This window comes from Oncorhynchus keta, chromosome 13 (genome assembly GCF_023373465.1).
Source record: "Oncorhynchus keta strain PuntledgeMale-10-30-2019 chromosome 13, Oket_V2, whole genome shotgun sequence".
NCBI lineage: Eukaryota > Metazoa > Chordata > Actinopteri > Salmoniformes > Salmonidae > Oncorhynchus > Oncorhynchus keta.
Genome location: NC_068433.1, coordinates 14,524,769 through 14,548,453, shown reverse-complemented (window position 1 = coordinate 14,548,453; position 23,685 = coordinate 14,524,769). Strand labels below are relative to the sequence as shown.

Sequence of the window (23,685 nt, the reverse complement as noted above, 5' to 3'; positions counted from 1 at the left end):
TGTGTGTGTGTGTGTGTGTGTGTGTGTGTGTGTGTGTGTGTGTGTGTGTGTGTGTGTGTGTGTGTGTGTGTGTGTGTGTTCGTGTGTGCGTGTGTGTGTGTGTGTGTGTGTGTGTGTCTGTGTGTCTGTGTGTGTGTCTGTGTATGTGGGAGGGAGTGTTTGAGGCAGCTTATGTTTGGTGCCAATGTGTGTGTGAGTGTGTGAGTGCGTGTGTGTGTGTTTATGTCGAGCAGCAGGCGAGAGATGAACAGCCTCCTTAATGACTCTCGGTCTCTGCATGTCTGGGTCCACTCTGGGTCCAGATCACTGAGGCTAAAAGACTGAGGAGAGACCAACACCATGGACACAGACCACCACAGAGAAACAGTCATCCATTCAATGATGCCTGAAACATACCCCAGGCTGTCTGTGTCTGTCGGTCTCAGTATTTGTATGTGTGTGTGTGTGTGTGTGTGTGTGTGTGTGTGTGTGTGTGTGTGTGTGTGTGTGTGTGTGTGTGTGTGTGTGTGTGTGTGTGTGTGTGTGTGTGTGTGTGTGTCAGTGGTGGCTGCTGAGGGGCCATTGGCTTCATCACCTAGGCACCACACTGGGTCCATTTAGTCATCTGGGGAGATCACACTTGTCATTGCCATCATGTACAGGAAAAGAAACCATTGGAGAAGGAACAACAGCCATGGATAGCCAATTGTTCCTTTGAGCCAGACATGGACCAGTGATGTCCTGATGTGTTAAAGAGCTATGAATCAATCTATGGCAAAAGCTGCCCTTGACAAAGAGAGCCCTCTATGTTGGACAAGAAGCCAATAACATTGAGGGGAGATGTAAAGAACATTAGCTACCACCATTTTATAGTTTTTCAATGAAGAGTTACTGTGCTGTACATCCGTGTGTGTTTGTGGTTGGAACGTACAGTATAGTTACTTAATATTCTTGTCATGAAAGCACCACAATGCATTACAGAAATATACCAGGCATTAAGAAGCAGGGTTGGACTTAATTTGAATTCTGAAATATAGAAAAAACTTTTAAAAAATTGCTTCTACTTTTCAGTTTATTGAAAAGCCATTGAAAATAAATGATTTTTTTATATATATAACTGAATTGCAATTTAATTTTACTTCCTAAATGCCTTCAATTCCAAATGAGGCCAATCCTGTTAAGAAGCGGCAATTCAATGTCAGTCGTGTTTTTGGGGAGGAGATGCATTTCTATTTGTAAAGAAGTGTGTTCTGCGGCTCACGGCATGAACAAGGCGTCATGGTGTGGAGTGATCATTATCAATCACAGTAACCGTCTGCACCTGTGTGTGTGTGAGTAAATGTTATGCCGTGTGCATGTATGTGTTGATTGGTGTGTGGGAGGGAAGGAGGGGGGAGAGGGGATCACAAAATGCTTGAAGCGATACAGGAAAAGAGGGGAAAAGGAGGAGAAATCATCTCTTCCTGAAAGGCCCATTGCTGGGCATCCTAAAGACACTGACGTCAGGGACGCCCTAGACCTCTGACCTCTGACCTCCTTCCATCCCTCCTTCAATTCATCCATAATCAACCACCTCTTGCTGAGGAACTCCTACACACAAAGGAAGGTTAGGGCCTCTGACACACTCTGCCCTAGGTTTGGATAGTAGCAAAGTAGACCTATGCATTGTGTAGGAAAGCCGCAAATGATGTCTGTTTCCATTGCCATCGTGGGATGCATCATAACAGGTGAAAGTGACACAATACCATACATTAAAAGTACTGGTGCTTTCTCTTTCTTACTGGGGCAAGTAACGCGCTACGCTGGAGCCCACTCCGCTAAAGAAAACTGATCACAGCAACAGCCATGTTTGTCATTTTGGTTGTAAGAGTTGATCAGAGACGGTATTTATTCAAATGTAATAACCATATTATTTTGTATTTGTTATAATGCAGCGGCAAGCAACTTTGAATCAGGACAAACTCCCAAATGCTGGTAATTGAAGAAATGAGAAGCCTTGAGTGGTTGAAACAACTAGGACTTCTCCATCTAATGCTCAGGTTGAACTTAAGGTGAAAAACGCATGATGAAAAAAGGCTACCCCATCCTGAGCCACGTAAAGGACTGTATGTATGTATGTCTGTGTGTATGTCTGTGTGTGTGTGCGTGTGTGTGTGTGTGTGTATGTGTGTGTGTGTGTGTGTGTGTGTGTGTGTGTGTGTGTGTGTGTGTGTGTGTGTGTGTGTGTGTGTGTGTGTGTGTGTGTGTGTGTGTGTGTGTGTGTGTGTGTGTGTGTGTGTGTGTGTGTGTGTGTGTGTGTGTGTGTGTGTGTGTGTGTGTGTGTGTGTGTGTGTGTGTGTGTGTGTGTGTGTGTGTGTGCGTATTCAGACAACGTGTCGCAACAGCCAGTCACATTTGGCACTCTAACTAATCAGACGTTTGAAGCTGTGATTTACAAACCGTCAACAAACACAATTGACTAATATAACACGTGATCCAAGTGCTCCGATAAATAATTGCTTTCACCCGTCTCCCTCTTCCCTCCCTTCCTCTCCTCTTCAATGTGCAACGAGACGCTAGGCCTTTGATAACGCTAGCAAGTGGAGGGAGTGGGTCTCGAAGCAATTACCTCCGGCATTAATTGCCCTTTAATATGTGTTACGGTGAAGAAGCAATCAGTTTAGTAATTATGCTATGACGACCTGGAAAACTCCACCAATCCGTTCTGCCACAAAGCCATACAGTCTCTTTTGATTGGAGTCGAGCGTAGTTTAGTTGTTCACCCTGAGGACACAATTGGCCAGATGCTAGGTACGCTAACTTACCAAAGCCATACCTCAGGTAAACTGCCTCACGGACAAGTACATATGTCTCCAAATGGCGACAAAGCATTCTAGTTTTTTATTGATATCTCAGGTTCTAAGAGAGGAAAACGACTCCGACCAATGAAGTAGGAGGTGGGGAGACTGGGTCTGAATGCCACGCTGTAGGTTGTGATGATGAAATGGAATGTACAGCAGAGATTGATTCCAATCAAATACATTCAGAACACAATTGTTACATGTGGCAAATAAGATTCTCTTACCACAGTTATGTTATTTGAACAACCCTTCTAAATGTATATCACTGGGACACCTCAAGTGATGACATCCCATTCCCCTGCCACTATCTCCTGAGAACCACAAAATACAGCCGCCAGTCCACCAAGGGTTTTCCTTCCCTCTCTCTTTGGGAGGCCGGAGCTGGCTCTCTACCATATGCTCCAACATCATCTACTTTCCCCCTTTCATCCCTCCAGTCCCCCGGTGTCTGGGACGGAGCAGATAGTGATCCCCACCCAGTAAAGGAGCTGCATTAGTTGTATTTACAGTCCTGTATGAACTACAGCCACGGGTTACGAGCGGTTCACACTGCATTTCTCGCCTAATGAGACACTCGTTAATTGCTCGGGCGGGAGCCGTCTCTCCCAGGGCCCCCGTCTTACGAATGCAGCGGAAGAGACGTGAGCGGCGGCGGAGGGAATATAAACAACACCAACAATGACATGATGAGGGGAACAGGAGAGAGAGAGAGAGAGAGAGAGAGAGAGAGAGAGAGAGAGAGAGAGAGAGAGAGAGAGAGAGAGAGAGAGAGAGAGAGAGAGAGAGAGAGAGAGAGAGAGAGAGAGAGAGTGACATTCTTCTAAGGTCCCTTCAGGTACACTATATATACAAAAGTATGTGGACACCCCTTCATATTAGTGGATTCGGCTATTTCAGCCACACCCGTTGCTGACAGGTGTATGAAATCGACCACACAGTAGAATGGCCTTACTGAAGACCTCAGTGACTTTCAACGTGGCACCATCATAGGATACCACCTTTCCAACAAGTCAGTTCATCAAATGTCTGCCCTGCTAGAGCTGTCCCCGGTCAAGTCAGAGTGATGTTATTGTGAAGTGGAAACGTCTAGGAACAACAACGGCTCAGCCGCAAAGTGTGGGCCACACAAGCTCACAGAACGGGACCGGCGAGTGCTGAAGAGCGTAGCATGTAAAAATTGTCTGTCCTCGGTTGCAACACTCACTATTGAGTTCCAAAATGACCCAGGAAGCAACATCAGCAAAATAACAGTTTTTTTGGGAGCTTCATGAAATGGGTTTCCATGGCCGAGCAGCCGCACACAATCCTAAGATCACTATAGGCAATGCCAAGCGTCGGCTGGAGTGGTGTAAAGCTCGCCTCCATTGGACTCTGGAGCAGTGGAAACGCTTCACCATCTGGCAGTCCGACAGACAAATCTGGGTTTGGCGGATGCCAGAGCAACGCTACTTGCCCCAATACATAGAACCAACTGTAAGGTTTGGTGGAGGAGGAATAATGATCTGGGGCTGTTTCTCATGGTTTGGGCTCGGCAGCTTAGTTCCAGTGAAGGGAAATATTAATGATTCAGTATACAATGACATTATAGATGATTCTGTGCTTCCAACCTTGTGTTATACTTTATACTTTGTGGCAACAATATTAACAGGCCCTTTCCTGTTTCAGCACGACAATTCCCCCGTGCACAGAGCGAGGTCCATACAGAAATGGTTTGTCGAGATTGGTGTGGACAAACTTCACTGGCCTGCACAGAGCCCTGACCTCAATCCCATCAAACACCTTTTGGATGAATTGGAACGCCGACTGCGAGTTAGGCTTAATCGCCCAACCTTTATTTAACTAGGAAAGTCAGTAAAGAACAAATTCTTATTTACAATGACGGCCTGGGAATAGTGGGTTAACTGCCTTGTTCAGGGGTAGAACAACAGATTTTTACCTTGTCAGCTCTGGGATTCGATATAACAACCTTTTTGGTTACTGGCTCAATGCTCTAACCACTAGGCTACCAGTCACCCTAATGCTCTTGTAGCTGAATGGAAGCAAGTCCCCGCAGCAATGTTCCAACATCTAGTGGAAAGCCTTCCCAGAAGAGTGGAGGCTGTTGTAGCAGCAATGTTCCAACATCTAGTGGAAAGCCTTCCCAGAAGAGTGGAGGCTGTTGTAGCAGCAATGTTCCAACATCTAGTGGAAAGCCTTCCCAGAAGAGTGGAGGCTGTTGTGGCAGCAATGTTCCAACATCTAGTGGAAAGCTTTCCCAGAAGAGTGGAGGCTGTTGTAGCAGCAATGTTCCAACATCTAGTGGAAAGCCTTCCCAGAAGAGTGGAGGCTGTTATAGCAGCAATGTTCCTACATCTAGTGGAAAGCCTTCCCAGAAGAGTGGAGGCTGTTGTAGCAGCAATGTTCCTACATCTAGTGGAAAGCCTTCCCAGAAGAGTGGAGGCTGTTGTAGCAGCAATGTTCCTACATCTAGTGGAAAGCCTTCCCAGAAGAGTGGAGGCTGTTATAGCAGCAATGTTCCTACATCTAGTGGAAAGCCTTCCCAGAAGAGTGGAGGCTGTTATAGCAGCAATGTTCCAACATCTAGTGGAAAGCCTTCCCAGAAGAGTGGAGGCTGTTGTAGCAACAATGTTCCAACATCTAGTGGAAAGCCTTCCCAGAAGAGTGGAGGCTGTTGTAGCAGCAAAGGGGAGACCAACTCCATATTTTTTATTTCACCTTTATTTAACCAGGTAGGCTTGTTGAGAAGTTCTCATTTGCAACTGCGACCTGGCCAGGATTTTGGAATGAGATGTTCGTCAAGCAGTGGTGTCGTTCTGGTGAGGAGGGTTTCTTTTCTTTATCAGATCAGGGCTTCTGGGGGGACATTTTTTTTCTGATTTCTGTACACTGTGTCTCACGACCCTGTCTACTAATGTCTTCAGCATTTACTTTAGTGTTTTTCAAGGGTAAGATGGACACAGGCAAGACAATTATCTCGTTACATGCTCTGGAGCCAGAGAGTTTCCAGCCTGTGTTTTCCATGTTAAAGTTGTGTTGAACAGAGTACGGCTGCCAAGGTTCAGGCTCGACGTTCAAATTACAGAGAGAAGAGACATCTGACCCCTCAAATGAATCTCTCTTTCATTTCAGTCTTCTCAGGAGCAGATTGGCCACTTTCAGAGACGTCCCAGTTTGGTAGAGGGGGCTGAGACCCAGTGATGATCAGTCAACGATTCCTGTCAGCGAGGCGTGATGCTACATGCATCTCAATAATCAGCTCTGATGAAGACTGCTGAGAGTTAGAGAGAATGATGCTGCTGCTGCTGGTTGGTGAGAGTTATGGCTGTTAAAGGGCTGGTACTACCAATCTATTTCCTATAGACCATAAAGCCTACAATATTAGCCTAGCTAGAACATGGACTGACTGACTGATTGACAGGACTGACTCTGAGCCTATACACTTACCGCATTGCAAACTACATCACGACTCCACTCTCCCTAATAATCTTCTGCAACAGCAGGCTTACCATATATAATACCACAGAGTTTCTAAACCCAAAGGCGCAACATCGCGAAGCTTCTGGGAACGGTTGCGAAACAGACCAAGCAGACCAGACCGCGGTTTGAGATGTCAATGAGAGCAGTGAAAAATTCTTCCTTAGTTGTTCATTTTTTCGAAATCTAAAGACACAACCAAGATTGGAGCCCATGTCTTAAGCAGTTGAACTTGTTATTACTCCAACCTCCTGAAAGTGACAAACTGACACCTTTTCATTGTTGTCAAAAACAACGCAGTTCCGTGCGACCGTTAGACCCGATGATGACGTGTGAGCTTAGCTTGCCAACATTGCCGTGACATTGTCTACAAGTGTGATCTGGGATTTCTTTTGGAGAAGCAGTTTTAGCTATCTACATACAGTCTTTGATGATACCATAGAAGAAGAAGAGGGAGAGATGAAGGAGAGGGAGGGAGGGAGGGAGGGAGGGAGGGAGGGAGGGAGGGAGGGAGGGAGGGAGGGAGGGGGAGGGAGGGAGGGAGGGAGGGAGGGAGGGAGGGAGGGAGGGAGGGGAGAAGAGTGTGTCTGAGAACTGCTGTGTTGCTGACCGACAAGCATGCCCTATGTGTTAGATGGCACGAAGCACCAGCAGCCGGCTATATTTGAACAACACACCATGCAACTGAAGACACACACAGAGTATTTTCTGTTCAGACTTTCGCTGAATAGAACAGAAAAAGGAGCAATCAAATCCTTGGGCAGCTGCAAAACAAAGGGATCCCCTTAACTCCAGTGACTAACAAGGCCGGCCGTGTCATTTCTTACAAATACAGCGTACACCCTCTGAGAAGCACGGAGAAAAACATGTGAAGGACGACATGAGCAGACGCAGCATCTGGTTAGCACGATGTGGCATAGACATGTACACACACGCACACACACACACACACACACACACACACACACACGCACACACGCACACACACACACGCACACACACACACACGCACGCACACACACACACACACACACACACCCACACACGTGCACACCCACACACGTGCACACCCATGCGCACAGAACGCTGAAACCTAAGCCACACATTGCATGCACTTCCACAGCGGTGCATTCTGACTTAGTTACTGGGGAATACTGTGGAATACCAAGTGCTCCATTTATACACTATGCAGAAAAATGGACCAGTGCACCCGACACTGGCTCGGAATAACAAAGACGTTCACACAGAATGTGTATGTACGCGTGCGATACCCAGTTTCCTTTGTTTTTCTCCTTCCCACACACTCATCCAACAGAGATATCAGACGTCCACCTTCGCCAGCCTTTCCAGCTCAACATAGTGAACCAGTCACAGAGTGGGTCACTGGCAACAATACCACTCTACACAACAAAACAGAGAGCCTCTCGAAAAGGACATGTCTCCAAATATCCTCTGTGGATTGCCTTTGTTTCATTCTCAGCTGAGTTCATAGGATGGAACACGAGGAAAACGGGTGGAAAAATATGTATTTTCGACAAACAGATGAAGAGAAGTAAACAGGTGGTTCTCTGTCTTTGGTTCAGCGTCCGACAGATAACTGTCAATCAATCCTTCTCTCTGAAGTCTCCAATGGTCTTCCATTGTTCCTGTTATGAGGAAGCTCTCATAAATCATGCAGATAGATACAAGAGGAAAACATGAGAGAGACAGAGCAGTAGTCTCCAGTCTGGATTGTATGTGAGTTGTCTCATATATAGTATAAAACAATTATCTTTTGCCATTTATTCAAATATAACTGCCAGAAATCCTTTCCCAGCTGTCTTAACCCCAAAACTGAGTAACTCTGTAGTCAGACTCAAACGAGCAGAGCACGTAGAGTGCAAAAGTCAAATCTGAGTCTGCGAGGAGATAATGCCTAATGCTAGAAGTGTGTGACCAAAGCACTGAAAATATCACATCTCCTATGCATTAGAAGAACTGCCGGAGGGCTTGGGCCTCAACAACAGGCGTCAGAACAGCCCTTAGAACAGCTAACCTGGGCACTTCCCATTTATCGCCCACAGCCTCCACACGTCACACCATGTTATGTCCACCAGGGAACAAAGGTGTGTGAATCTTCAAAGAGACTTACCTTCAGATAGAATGTGACCAATCCCATTGCATGATAGAGCTTATCATGCAATAAAGATGATTGGATTAATGAGGACATTGAAATGTCGAGCCGTGTTTTTGTCCAAGGAGTCTTGTTCCTGTGGTAATTTAGTGGTTTGTGGGAAATATTATCATAAACATCACTGTCAAATATTGTGTGGTAAACAGCCGACAACAACAGTCTCTCCCGGCAGTTTTCTAGTAAATTCATATGCCTCATCTGTGTTCATAATCGGTGAGTGGAGCAACAACGCTAGTTGAAATCCAGGCTAGCGTAGGATTATAATTGAGTGCACTCTTGAAATGTAAAGATACTTTAGAAAAGAAGCCTCTCCTGCCCAAAGTAAGGAGTCGGAAACAACTGGATATATCTAGCTGTTAATCGGTCTCTCTACCAACCAAAACATGTGTGAGTGTTTTTGTGTGTGTCTTGCTCACCCCTTTCATGTGAGCGAGGCTCATCTCCTTTGTGGCCATTTGGCTATAGTGATAAAACACACCGGGTGGAAGTCACACACACACACACACACACACACACACACACACACACACACACACACACACACACACACACACACACACACACACACACACACACACACACACACACACACACACACACACACACACACACACACACACACACACACTGGCTTCCACAGTTCTAAGGACTCGCTCCTCAAGGGGGCCTGGACGGAGGACCACAAAGAGCAGGCCAGGGAGAATCAATATGTTAATTTAAGACTGGAATTTAAAAAAGGCATGAAATCCTTCCATTCTTTAAGCTTCTTTGAGGAGAATTCTATTGATTTTCATATCTCTTTTTAGGGGTGGTGGATGGATGCGTGTGGAGGGTGAGCAGTGAGGGGTCACGGTGTGTGTCTGAGCATGCGTGTGAGTGAGTGTTTGCCTGTCTCAGTATGTCACTGTGTTGGAGGGGCAGACAACATAATTGCTCATCTGTGACTGTGTATATGATCAAGACTGCAGTCATATGTGTAGCTGTGCTTATGAGATTAATTTTATTCTCAGGTACATTTCAGCGAGCGTGCACTCTGCACTGCAGAATACTAAACACACCCCAATGGCAGAGCAACAGACCAAATATATACTACCACACTGCTTGAGGAAAGGATTTGCGTGTGTGTGTGTGTGTGTGTGTGTGTGTGTGTGTGTGTGTGTGTGTGTGTGTGTGTGTGTGTGTGTACGCATGCTTGTTTAAAGTAAATATAAAGGCACCTTAAACATAAAGGCACCTTTACTATAAAGGCACCTTAACATTAAACATAAAGGCCCTCTTAAATATAAAGGCACCTTTACTATAAAGGCACCTTAACATTAAACATAAAGGCCCTCTCTTAAGACTAGGCCTCAATACTGCCCCCTTTGGAGGAAGTGCGTGCCCATAGTAAACTGAAAATATTTTTCCCAAAATTGCTAATATATGCATATAATAATTATTATTGAATAGAAAACACTCTAAAGTTTCTAAAACCGTTTAAATTATGTATGTATGTAAAGCAGAACTCTCAGGGCAGCCTTTCTCCCAAACTCTCTCTTGTCAAGAGAAACGTTGGGTCAACTTTGACGTCATCGCCCCCACCCTTCCCAGGCAGCTACCGATCTGGGAACAGTATGTATGTGTTCAGCGCGATGCCTGCTTTCAAATGGCGCGTTCATTGTGAGAATCCCGCAAGCCCTCGTCGTTTGGCGGGCGAAAATGTTCGGGTCACTCTCAAATACATGCACTCTATTGCGCGGGGCCGATTTGGGGCACGTTCTTTTCCAAGGAACAGCAATTGAAGGCGGTTTGTCTGTTCGCGCTGATCATTGTTTTACATGCCAAAAACATCATAAAGCTCGATTCTGCACATAGTTTTACCAGTTTAGTCGACATATAATATGTAAATTTGAAGTTTTGATGCGCAAGAGGGCGGGATCAGAAGTCATTTTGGGTGCATTTCAGCTGAAGCTGTTAGCATATGCTAATACAGAGACACACAACGTGAAACCAAACGATGTATTGGGTAAGTATGACTCCTTCTACGTCTTCTGATCGAAGAACATCAAAGGTAAGGGAATATTTATGTGGTTATTTTGGGTTTCTGTGGACTCCAAACGTAGAGGAGACATACTGCTAATATCTGAGCGCCGTCTCATTGTATAGCCAGTGTACGAATTCTGTAACGTTAAAAATAAATGTAATACAGCGGTTGCATTAAGAAGAAGTGTATCTTTGTAACTATATGTAGAACATGTATATTTAGTCATGTTTATTGCTTGTTATCTGACGTTATCTGTCGGAGCTATCATCATTTCTCCGGACATTTGAGTAGCATTTTTTGAAATGTCGTTATTGTAAACAGAGATTTATGGATATAAATGGCATATTATTGAAAAAAAAATACATGTATTGTGTAACATGTACTATTACTGTCATCTGATGAAGATTTTCAAAAGGTTAGTGAATGATTTATTTTTTAATCCTGCTTTTATAATTGTATATTTTCTGGGACAAAATGGCTGCCTCTCGTCTTTTGTTTCGGTGGTGGTCTAATATAAATATGTGCTATGTTTTCGCCGTAAAACATTTTATTATTATATTATATTATTATTATAGTATTATTAATAGTATTATTATATTTAACATGTATTTATTTTATACATTCACTTGCTGGGTAGATGAACAAGGTGTTTATCTTTCATTTGAGCTATTGGACTTGTTAATGTGTGGAGGTTAAATATTTCTAAGAATATTTTTTTGCATTTTGCGTTATGGTAATGAGCTTGAGCCGTAGTCACGATACCGGATCCGGGATGGGTCGCCGCAAGAAGTTTTAAATAGAAAGGCACCTTTAATATAAAGGCACCTTAACATTAAACATAAAGGCCCTCTTAAATATAAAGGCACCTTTAATATAAAGGCACCTTAACATTAAACATAAAGGCCCTCTTAAATATAAAGGCACCTTTAATATAAAGGCACCTTAACATTAAACATAAAGGCCCTCTTAAACATAAAGGCACCTTTAATATAAAGGCACCTAAACATAAAGGCAAATTGAATATAAAATCACCTTAAATAATAAGGCAAATGGAATATAAAGGCACCTTAAATATAAAGGCACCTTAAATAATAAGGAAAATTTAATATAAAGGCACCCTAAATAATAAGGCAAATTGAATATAAAAGCAGCTTAATATAAAGAAACCTTGAAAGTTATTCAAATGCTCAACACCTGCTCTTTTCTAAAGCATAACACACGTTATCAGTGAAAATGCTTTTCTTTTCAAACCAATGGCTGGGAAGTCATTCGAGAACACATACAATGATACATGAAGTTTAGCCACTCTATAGCCTAGGGCGAATGCAGGAGAAGAATCATGAACTATTGAGAGTACATTGTAAACCGCACACTGGTTCAGAGTAGTTACAGTACACTTCTAAACAGTCACTATTTTCAGATTCACAATGGTATGCATAGGCACAAAGAGTTGGAGAATGTCAGGGGCTCCACTCGTACACAGTCCTACCTTGCATTGGTGGAGAAAGGAAAATTCCTTGAAAAGTGACACATTACGTCTTCAAATCAATGTTACACAAGCCAAGAAAGCTGAAGAATAGACGTCTTCAAATCAGATAACAAGACAGAATAGGAACTTGAATGTCACTGAGAACAAATATATTCCAGTGAAAGAACGGTAAAGGAGAGGTTTTTGTCTCTGCTCAGAGACGGTGGTAAAGGAGAGGTTTTTGTCTCTGCTCAGAGACGGTGGTAAAGGAGAGGTTTTTGTCTCTGCTCAGAGACGGCGGTAAAGGAGAGGTTTTTGTCTCTGCTCAGAGACGGCGGTAAAGGAGAGGTTTTTGTCTCTGCTCAGAGACGGAGGTAAAGGAGAGGTTTTTGTCTCTGCTCAGAGACGGCGGTAAAGGAGAGGTTTTTGTCTCTGCTCAGAGACGGAGGTAAAGGAGAGGTTTTTGTCTCTGCTCAGAGACGGCGGTAAAGGAGAGGTTTTTGTCTCTGCTCAGAGACGGCGGTAAAGGAGAGGTTTTTGTCTCTGCTAAGAGACAGTGGAGGAGAGGTTTTTATCTCTGCTCAGAGACGGTGGTAAAGGAGAGGTTTTTGTCTCTGCTCAGAGACGGCGGTAAAGGAGAGGTTTTTGTCTCTGCTCAGAGACGGTGGTAAAGGAGAGGTTTTTGTCTCTGCTCAGAGACGGTGGTAAAGGAGAGGTTTTTGTCTCTGCTCAGAGACGGTGGTAAAGGAGAGGTTTTTGTCTCTGCTCAGAGACGGAGGTAAAGGAGAGGTTTTTGTCTCTGCTCAGAGACGGTGGTAAAGGAGAGGTTTTTGTCTCTGCTCAGAGACGGTGGTAAAGGAGAGGTTTTTGTCTCTGCTCAGAGACGGTGGTAAAGGAGAGGTTTTTGTCTCTGCTCAGAGACGGTGGTAAAGGAGAGGTTTTTGTCTCTGCTCAGAGACGGAGGTAAAGGAGAGGTTTTTGTCTCTGCTCAGAGACGGTGGTAAAGGAGAGGTTTTTGTCTCTGCTCAGAGACGGTGGTAAAGGAGAGGTTGTTGTCTCTGCTCAGAGACGGTGGTAAAGGAGAGGTTTTTGTCTCTGCTCAGAGACGGTGGTAAAGGAGAGGTTTTGTCTCTGCTCAGAGACGGTGGTAAAGGAGAGGTTTTGTCTCTGCTCAGAGACGGCGGTAAAGGAGAGGTTTTGTCTCTGCTCAGAGACGGTGGTAAAGGAGAGGTTTTTGTCTCTGCTCAGAGACGGTGGTAAAGGAGAGGTTTTGTCTCTGCTCAGAGACGGTGTAAAGAGAGGTTTTGTCTCTGCTCAGAGACGGTGGTAAAGGAGAGGTTTTTGTCTCTGCTCAGAGACGGAGGTAAATGAGAGGTTTTGTCTCTGCTCAGAGACGGTGGTAAAGGAGAGGTTTTTGTCTCTGCTCAGAGACGGTGGTAAAGGAGAGGTTTTTGTCTCTGCTCAGAGACGGTGGTAAAGGAGAGGTTTTTGTCTCTGCTCAGAGACGGAGGTAAAGGAGAGGTTTTTGTCTCTGCTCAGAGACGGTGGTAAAGGAGAGGTTTTTGTCTCTGCTCAGAGACGGTGGTAAAGGAAGGTTGTTGTCTCTGCTCAGAGACGGTGGTAAGGAGAGGTTTTGTCTCTGCTCAGAGACGGTGGTAAAGGAGAGGTTGTTGTCTCTGCTCAGAGACGGTGGTAAAGGAGAGGTTTTTGTCTCTGCTCAGAGACGGTGGTAAAGGAGAGGTTTTTGTCTCTGCTCAGAGACGGAGGTAAATGAGAGGTTTTTGTCTCTGCTCAGAGACGGTGGTAAAGGAGAGGTTTTTGTCTCTGCTCAGAGACGGTGGTAAATGAGAGGTTTTTGTCTCTGCTCAGAGACGGTGGTAAGGAGAGGTTTTTGTCTCTGCTCAGAGACGGAGGTAAAGGAGAGGTTTTGTCTCTGCTCAGAGACGGTGGTAAAGGAGAGGTTTTGTCTCTGCTCAGAGACGGTGGTAAAGGAGAGGTTTTTGTCTCTGCTCAGAGACGGTGGTAAAGGAGAGGTTTTGTCTCTGCTCACAGACAGAGGTAAAGGAGAGGTTTTTGTCTCTGCTCAGAGACGGTGGTAAGGAGAGGTTTTTGTCTCTGCTCAGAGACGGTGGTAAAGGAGAGGTTTTTGTCTCTGCTCAGAGACGGTGGTAAAGGAGAGGTTTTTGTCTCTGCTCAGAGACAGAGGTTTTTGTCTCTGCTCAGAGACGGTGGTAAAGGAGAGGTTTTTGTCTCTGCTCAGAGACGGTGGTAAAGGAGAGGTTTTGTCTCTGCTCAGAGACGGTGGTAAAGGAGAGGTTTTTGTCTCTGCTCAGAGACGGTGGTAAAGGAGAGGTTTTTGTCTCTGCTCAGAGACGGTGGTAAAGGAGAGGTTTTTGTCTCTGCTCAGAGACGGTGGTAAAGGAGAGGTTTTTGTCTCTGCTCAGAGACGGTGGTAAAGGAGAGGTTTTGTCTCTGCTCAGAGACAGTGGTAAAGGAGAGGTTTTTGTCTCTGCTCAGAGACGGTGGTAAAGGGAGGTTTTTGTCTCTGCTCAGAGAAGGAGAGGTTTTTGTCTCTGCTCAGAGACGGAGGTAAAGGAGAGGTTTTTGTCTCTGCTCAGAGACGGTGGTAAAGGAGAGGTTTTTGTCTCTGCTCAGAGACGGTGGTAAAGGAGAGGTTTTTGTCTCTGCTCAGAGACGGCGGTAAAGGAGAGGTTTTTGTCTCTGCTCAGAGACGGTGGTAAAGGAGAGGTTTTTGTCTCTGCTCAGAGACGGTGGTAAAGGAAGACTCTTCGGCTTTTTAGAACGCTATGGAAGAAACAGACAGGAACACAACAGCAGCACACAGCACAACCATGCAGATAGTCAAGCTTGTAAGTATATGGTCGGAGGAGAGAAGAGAAGTGAGACCTAGCCAGCAGCCAATAGCACTCTCAGTTTAATATATATCATAATATATGAAGTTTTCTGAGCCGACCTGAAAAAGACCTTTCAGACATCAAACTTATACTCTTATCTCAAAATTAAATCAAAATCAAAAAATAAAACCTGCTTTGCCCTTCAAAAGTTATCCTAATTGTGGCTGATTATTGTTGAGAATGTTCCGCAACAGCACAAGCAATGGTCAGGAAACCAAAGGGATAGGGGCCTATTAGCGAGGCGCAGAGGTCCAGTGACTTAGTGTGCTGCGTCTCTGTTGGAAGCCGCTGATTGATGAAAGTCTGCCATTAGACAGTCAGTAGAACTGGTTTAATCAGAAATAAATGACTCCCTCAGTGTTAGTCCTCACTCTTCAGTCACCGGTTAGGTCATTTTAGCTCTACACTATAGAGGATACCATTGGACAAGGTAATGTCAATGTCGATATTCTCTTGGTTAGGCGGATGGTGAATAGACTGTAGTCGGTATGAAACATTGGTTTTACTGGGTGCTACGTCAGGTGGTAGCAATTGCTATAGAACGAGCTTGATCTCTAGGAGATATTATGGTTGTTGGTAAACGTGTAGAGACTTTGGGGCTGGCTGCTGGAGGGATTGCTCTCTCTCTCTACCCCCCCACACACACACACACACACACACACACACACACACACACACACACACACACACACACACACACACACACACACACACACACACACACACACACACGCACATGTTCACCCCTCTCGTTGGCCGCTTCTGGGCATCTCAGCCGACCTCAGCACCACAAACACCAATCTCTCCAATCTATAAAAATAAATCTGGATATTAAACTCACTAATAGCCCCACTGACACTTTGCTGAGCTAGGAGAGCATAGGCATCGGCGTGCCTCTCTTCCCCTCTCCTCCAATTATTCTACCCTCAAACTCATCACAGGTAAGATAAGAGGAGGTCAATATGGATCTGAGTTTAACTCCTTAATAAGCTAACAAAGTAAACCCCCTGCTCTATAAACCTTGGACCGTATCTCTCTGGCCTTGTTCTAGATGAATTTAGTGTGTGGGGGATATGGATAGAATGCTAACTCACTCCAAATGAGCCTCTCATACTAACAAGCGTTCATATCTTAATGTGTCCACTAGGGAGGCGCCAGAGAGCTATCAAACACAGACCCAAAAGATACTTCAAACCAAACACGACATACTGTATATTACCTGCAACTGAAAGTAGTCTATACCCATTTATAAACTGGGTAGTTTGAGCCCTGAATGCTGATTCCTTGTTGCGTTGTGCCTAAGAACAGCCCTTAGCCGTGGTATATTGGCCCTATGCCACAACCCCTAGGGGCTTATTGATTAAATACAACCAGACCACTCTACACAACACAACACTTACACAACCTACACACAACCTTCACACAACATACACAACCTTCACACAACCCAGCACGGCGATGTTGTACTCACGGTCGCTACAGAAGGAGCCTCCATAGGACGTCATGGTGCAGTCGCAGGAGAAGCCCTCCCACTGCTGGAGACACACCCCCTGATTGTAGCAGGAGTCCTCCGTACAGGTGGTGCTAGGTCCTGGGGGGATTGGATGGAGAACAAGGTCATTGTACAACACACAACACTCACCCATTTGTTGTATGTCAATCTATGTGAGGACATTGGAAAATTACATTTACATTACATTTAAGTCATTTAGCAGACGCTCTTATCCAGAGCGACTTACAAATTGAACAGATATATAACTGACAAATAACTGTAATTATAAATCCTAAGGCTTTCATAAATCCTAAGGCTCAGGCAACATTCGCACTGAGCTAAAGGGAAGAGCTGCCTCTTTCAATGTGCGGGACTCTAACCCAGAAGCTCATAAAAAATCCTGCTATGCCCTCCGGCGAACCATCAAACAGGCAAAGTGTTAATACAGGGCTAAGATTGAATCGTACTACACCGGCACCGACCCTCGTCTTGTGTGGCAGGGCTTGCAAACATTGACAGACTACAAAGGGAAGCACAGCCACGAGCTGCCCAGTGACAAGAGCCTACCAGACGAACTAAATCACTACTATGCTCGCTTCGAGGCAAGCAACACAGAGGCATGCATGAGAGCATCAGCTGTTCCGGACGACTGTATGATCACACTCTCCATAGCCGACGTGAGTAAGACCTTTAAACAGGTCAACATTCACAAGACTGCGGGGCCAGACGGATTACCAGGATATGTTCTCCGGGCATGTGCTGACTAACTGGCAGGTGTCTTCACTGACATTTTCAACATGTCCCTGATTGAGTCTGTAATACCAACATGTTTCTAGCAGACCACCATAATCCCTGTGCCCAAGAAGGGCAACCTGCCTAAATGACAACCGACCCGTAGAACTCACGTCCGTAGCCATGAAGTGCTTTGAAAGGCTGGTAATGGCTCACATCAACACCATTAACCCAGAAACCCTGGACCCACTCCAATTTGCATACTGCCCAAACAGCTCCACAGATGATGCAATCTCTATTGCACTCCACACTGCCCTTTCCCACCTGGACAAAAGAAACACCTACGTGAGAATGCTGTTCATCGACTACATCTCAGCGTTCAACACCATAGTACCCTCAAAGCTAATCACTAAGCTAAGGATCCTGGGACTAAACACCTCGCTCTTCAACTGGATCCTGGACTTCCTGACGGGCCACCCCCAGGTGGCGAGGGTAGGTAGCAACACATCTGCCACGCTGATCCTCAACACTGGAGCCCCTCAAGGGTGCGTGCTCAGTCCCCTCCTGTACTCCCTGTTCACCCACGGCTGCGTGGCCAGGCACGACTCCAACACCATCATTAAGTTTGCGGATGACACAACAGTGGTATTGATCACCGACAATGACGAGACAGAAAAACGATTGTGCCAGAATAACAACCTATCCCTCAACGTAACCAAGACTAAGGAGATGATTGTGGACTACAGGAAACGGAGGAATGAGCACGCCCCCGTTCTCGTAGAGGAGCAGGTTGAGAGCTTCAAGTTCCTTGGTGTCCACATCACCAACAAACCCTTAATTGTCGAAACACACCAAGACAGTCATGAAGAGGGCACGACAAAGCCTATTCCCCCTCAGGAAACTAAAAAGATTTTGCATGGGACTTCAGATCCTCAAAAGGTTCCACAGCTGCAACATCGAGAGCATCCTGACTGGTTGCATCACTGCCTGGTACGGCAACTGCTTGGCCTCCAACCGCAAGGCACTACAGAGGGTAGTGCGTACGACCCAGTACATCACTGGGCATAAGCTGCCGCCATCCAGGACCTCTACACTAGGAGGTGTCAGAGAAAGGCCCTAAAAATTGTCCAAGTCCCCAGCCACCCCAGTCATAGACTGTTCTCTCTACAACCGCATGGCAAGTGGTACCGGAGCACCAAGTCTAGGACCAAAAGGCTTCTCAACAGTCTTTACGCCAAAGCCATAAGACTCCTGAACAGGTAATCAAATGGCTACCCAAATTATTTGCATTATGTGCCTCCCCCCACCCCCTCTTTTACGCTACTGCTACTCTCTGTTTTTCTTATATGCATAGTCACTTTAACTATACACTCATGTACATACTACCTCAACAAGCCCGACTAACCGGTGCCCCCGCACATTGGCTACCCGGACTATCTGCATTGTGTCCCGCCACCCCCCACCCGCCAACCTCTTTTTTACGCTACTGCTACTCTCTGTTTGTCATATACGCATAGTCACTTTAACCATACCTACATGTACTGTACATACTATCTCAATCAGCCCGACTAACCGCTGCCTGTATATAGCCTCGCTACTGTATATAGCCTCTCTACTGTATACAGCCTCTCTACTGTATATAGCCTCTCTACTGTATACAGCCTCTCTACTGTATATAGCCTCTCTACTGTATATAGCCTCTCTACTGTATATAACCTCTCTACTGTATACAGCCTCTCTACTGTATATAGACTCTCTACTGTATACAGCCTCTCTACTGTATATAGCCTCTCTACTGTATATAGCCTCTCTACTGTATATAACCTCTCTACTGTATACAGCCTCTCTACTGTATATAGACTCTCTACTGTATACAGCCTCTCTACTGTATATAGCCTCTCTACTGTATATAACCTCTCTACTGTATATAGCCTCTCTACTGTATATAGCCTCTCTACTGTATACAGCCTCTCTACTGTATATAGCCTCTCTACTGTATATAGACTCTCTACTGTATATAACCTCTCTACTGTATACAGCCTCTCTACTGTATATAGCCTCTCTACTGTATACAGCCTCTCGACTGTATATAGCCTCTCTACTGTATATAGCCTCTCTACTGTATATAACCTCTCTACTGTATACAGCCTCTCTACTGTATATAGACTCTCTACTGTATACAGCCTCTCTACTGTATATAGCCTCTCTACTGTATATAACCTCTCTACTGTATATAGCCTCTCTACTGTATATAGCCTCTCTACTGTATACAGCCTCTCTACTGTATATAGCCTCTCTACTGTATATAGACTCTCTACTGTATATAACCTCTCTACTGTATACAGCCTCTCTACTGTATATAGCCTCTCTACTGTATACAGCCTCTCGACTGTATATAGCCTCTCTACTGTATATAGACTCTACTGTATATAGCCTCTCTACTGTATATAGACTCTCTACTGTATATAGCCTCTCTACTGTATATAGCCTCTCTACTGTATACAGCCTCTCTACTGTATACAGCCTCTCTACTGTATATAGCCTCTCTACTGTATACAGCCTCTCGACTGTATATAGCCTCTCTACTGTATATAGACTCTACTGTATATAGCCTCTCGACTGTATATAGCCTCTCTACTGTATATAGACTCTACTGTATATAGCCTCTCTACTGTATATAGACTCTCTACTGTATATAGCCTCTCGACTGTATATAGCCTCTCTACTGTATATAGACTCTACTGTATATAGCCTCTCTACTGTATATAGACTCTCTACTGTATACAGCCTCTCTACTGTATATAGCCTCTCTACTGTATATAGCCTCTCTACTGTATATAACCTCTCTACTGTATACAGCCTCTCTACTGTATATAGCCTCTCTACTGTATATATATAGCCTCTCTACTGTATATAGCCTCTCTACTGTATATAGCCTCTCTACTGTATATAGCCTCTACTGTATATAGCCTCTCTACTGTATACAGCCTCTCTACTGTATATAGCCTCTCTACTGTATACAGCCTCTCGACTGTATATAGCCTCTCTACTGTATATAGCCTCTACTGTATATAGCCTCTCTACTGTATATAGCCTCTCTACTGTATATAGCCTCTCTACTGTTTTTTTATATATTTTTTTACAGCTGTTTTTATTTCTTTACTTATCTATTGTTCACCTCATATATTTGTTTTACTTAAAACTTGCTTTGTTGGTTAAAGCCTGAAAGTAAGCATTTCACTGTAAGGTTGTATTCGGCGCACGTGACAAATACACTTTGATTTGATTTGAAGGTGTCAATATATACATCTATACTGCTTTTTGTCAATGTGGGCAAACTGTAATCCTCTGTAGGGTATTCAAGGGGAACAGGTACAATACATGTAATGTATGTCACTCTGGAGAAGAGCGTCTGCTACTAAAACGTCAAATGTAATGACATAAAGACCTGTTTATTTCAATATGGGAATATAGGGGACTAACTGTAATCAAATCCATAACATGGGTTATTTGGTCCATTCTGATTTAATCAAGGTTGGTCAAAAAGTCTTAAAGATGAATTTAATATTTATTCTGGGTTTAAACCTGAATTCCAGGCAGTCATTTAACTGGGAGTCATATTCGTTGATTTGAATGTTGAAAGAGTGGGGAAGGTTCGGGTCGAACCGAGTTGAAAGAGAAAGGGGACTTAACAATGACATGGATGGCTGTGCTCATTAAAATTCTCCAATTAGAAAAAGCAACTATTGTAATTTCTCAGCGGAGTTCCCGAGCACATGAGAGTGATAAGTGAATTGCATGTTAGCCAGGAGGTATTCAAAACAACTGTGCCTCTGTTATCAAACCCATTAATACCTGCTGATGCTTCAGATTACCAATGACCCATAGAAAACCATAGCTGGATAATTAACAGGTTGACCTTCCATGTCACTTGCATTTGGTATGTGATTAAAAAAACAAGTAATGAAAGCTTAATTTATTATTCAACAGGCTAATAGGTTTTTAATTAAATCATAAGCCTGACTTAGATTATATTTTTTTTTTGTTCAATGGCCGGCGCTCTAAAAATAAGTTATTTAAGATGATCAATTAATAGAAGCTTGATCTTTTGGACAGAAAAGTGACAGACCATTTAGGGAGAACTAACTTATTACGAAGTCAATTAGTCAAATACACTTACAGAGCATGCACAGTCATTTATTTCAAAACATAAACAAAACATGTTACTATTTACACGTCTTAAGAGCAGACCAATTAAGCCAAAACTTTGAAATGTATAAGAGCGCAGGTCATGTCCTCAATGTTATTACAAAATGGCCACTTTAAATGAGATGTCGTCATTTTATCACTTCATGTTTTAATTACCCACTGCTGTGATTACTCCATCAATCAGGTCTTAATACATGAACCCTAGAGTCTCTAATGAAACATTTTGCTATAATTATTATTGAAGTAAATCACAATATTATCACAGTGTTACACACTATTGATCAGCTGCCGCAACAACAACAACCATGGTGTATGGTTTAGAATTTAGTTTCGAACCTTTTGAGTAAGAGGTTGTAAACTTGTCATTGAGATGCCTGGAATTTGGTGTGAGCAGTGGAGTTGTAAACTTGTCATTGAGATGCCTGGTATTTGGTGTGAGCAGTGGAACTTGTCATTGAGATGCCTGGTATTTGGTGTGAGCAGTGGAGTTGTAAACTTGTCATTGAGATGCCTGGTATTTGGTGTGAGCAGTGGAGTTGTAAACTTGTCATTGAGATGCCTGGTATTTGGTGTGAGCAGTGGAGTTGTAAACTTGTCATAAAAAATACACTATGCAGTGCATTCGGAAAATATTCAGACCTCTTGACTTTTTCCACATTAGGTTACTTTACAGTCGTATTCTAAAATGGATTAAATTGTCCCCCCCCCTCATCAATCTACACACAATAACCCATAACGACAAAGCAAAAACAATTTCTTAGATTTTTTTTGCAAATGTATGAAATAAAAACAACTGAAATATCACATTTAAATACGTATTCAGACGCTTTACTCAGTACTTTATTGAAGCACCATGGTCAGCGATTACAGCCTCCAGTCTTCTTGGGTATGACGCTACAAGCTTGGCACACCTGTATTTGTGGAGATTCTCCCATTCTTCTCTGCAGATCCTCTCAAGCTCTGTCAGGTTGGACGGGGAGCGTCGCAGCACAGCTATTTTCAGGTATTTTCAGAGTTGTTCGATCGGATTCAAGTCCGGGCTCTGGCTGGGTCACTCAAGGCCCTTCTCCCCTGATTGCTCAGTTTGTCCGGGCAGCCAGCTCTAGGTAGAGTCTTGGTGGTTCCAAACGTCTTCATTTGAAGAATGATGGAGGCCACTCTGTTCTTGGGGACCTTCAATGCTGCAGAATTGTTTTGCTACCCTTCCCCAGATCTGTGCCTCGACACAATCCTGTCTCTGAGCTGGACATTTCCTTCAATCTCATGGATTGGTTTTTGCTCTGACATGCACTGTCAACTGTGGGACCTTATATAGACAGGTGTGTGTGCCTTTCCAAATAATGTCCTATCAATTGAATTTACCACAGGTGGACTCCAATCAGGTTGTAGAAACATCTCAATGATGATCAATGGAAACCAGATGATCCTGAGCTCAAATTCGAGTCTCATAGCAAAGGGTCTGAGTACTTATGTAAATAAAGTATTCGTGTGATAACCTGTTTTAGCGTTGTAATTATGGGGTGTCCACAAATGTGGAAAAAGTCAAGGGGTCTGAATACTTTCCGAATGCACTGTATGGACAAATGTTTCTGGACACCCTACAAATTCATGGATTAGGCTATTTCAGCCACACCCGTTGCTGACAGGTATACAAAATGGAGTACACAGCTATGCAATCTCTATAGACAAACATTGGCAGTAGAAAAGCCTCACTGAAGAGCTCAGTGACTTTGAACATGGCACCGTCATAGGATGCCACCTTTCCGACAAGTCAGTTCTTCAAATTTCTGCCCTGTTAAAGCTGCCCCGGTCAACTGTAAGGGCTGTTATTTTGAAATGGAAATGTTTAAGAGAAACAACAGCTCAGATGCAAAGTGGTAGGCCACACATGCTCACAGAACGGGACCGCCGAGTGCTAAAAAATCGCCTGTCGTCGTTTGCCTCTGGAAGGTCAGCACAGGAACTGTTGGTCGGTAGCTTCATGAAATGTGTTTCCATTGCCACACACAAGCCTAAGATCATCATTCAATGCTAAAAGTCGGCTGGAGAGGTGTAAAGCTCGCCGCCATTGGAAATGCATTCTCTGGAGTGATCCCGCTTTACCATCTGGCAGTCCGACAGATGAATCTGAGTTTGGCGGATGCCAGAAGAACGTTACCTGCCCCAATACATAGAACCAACTGTAAGGCCCCTTAGTTTCAGTGAAGGGTAATCTTAGCGCTACAGCATACATTCTAGACCATTCTGTGCTTCCAACATTGTGACAACAGTTTGGGGAAGGCCCTTTCCTGTTTCAGCATAACAACACCCCCATGCAAAAAGCAAGGTCCATGCAGAAATGGTTTGTCGAGATCGGTGTGTGGAAGAACTTGACTGGCCT

At 44.2% G+C, this 23,685-nt stretch overlaps 1 protein-coding gene across 1 annotated transcript in view; it reads right to left on the bottom strand.

The window, feature by feature from the left end:
- The window catches only part of LOC118392701 (neurexin-1-like), a 1,157,590-nt gene that overhangs the window by 458,241 nt on the left and 675,664 nt on the right, over nucleotides 1-23,685 (bottom strand). The window contains exon 16 of the mRNA XM_052460740.1: nucleotides 16,344-16,463. Coding sequence (XP_052316700.1) covers nucleotides 16,344-16,463 — 120 coding nt within the window. The remainder of the gene's footprint in view (nucleotides 1-16,343; nucleotides 16,464-23,685) is intronic.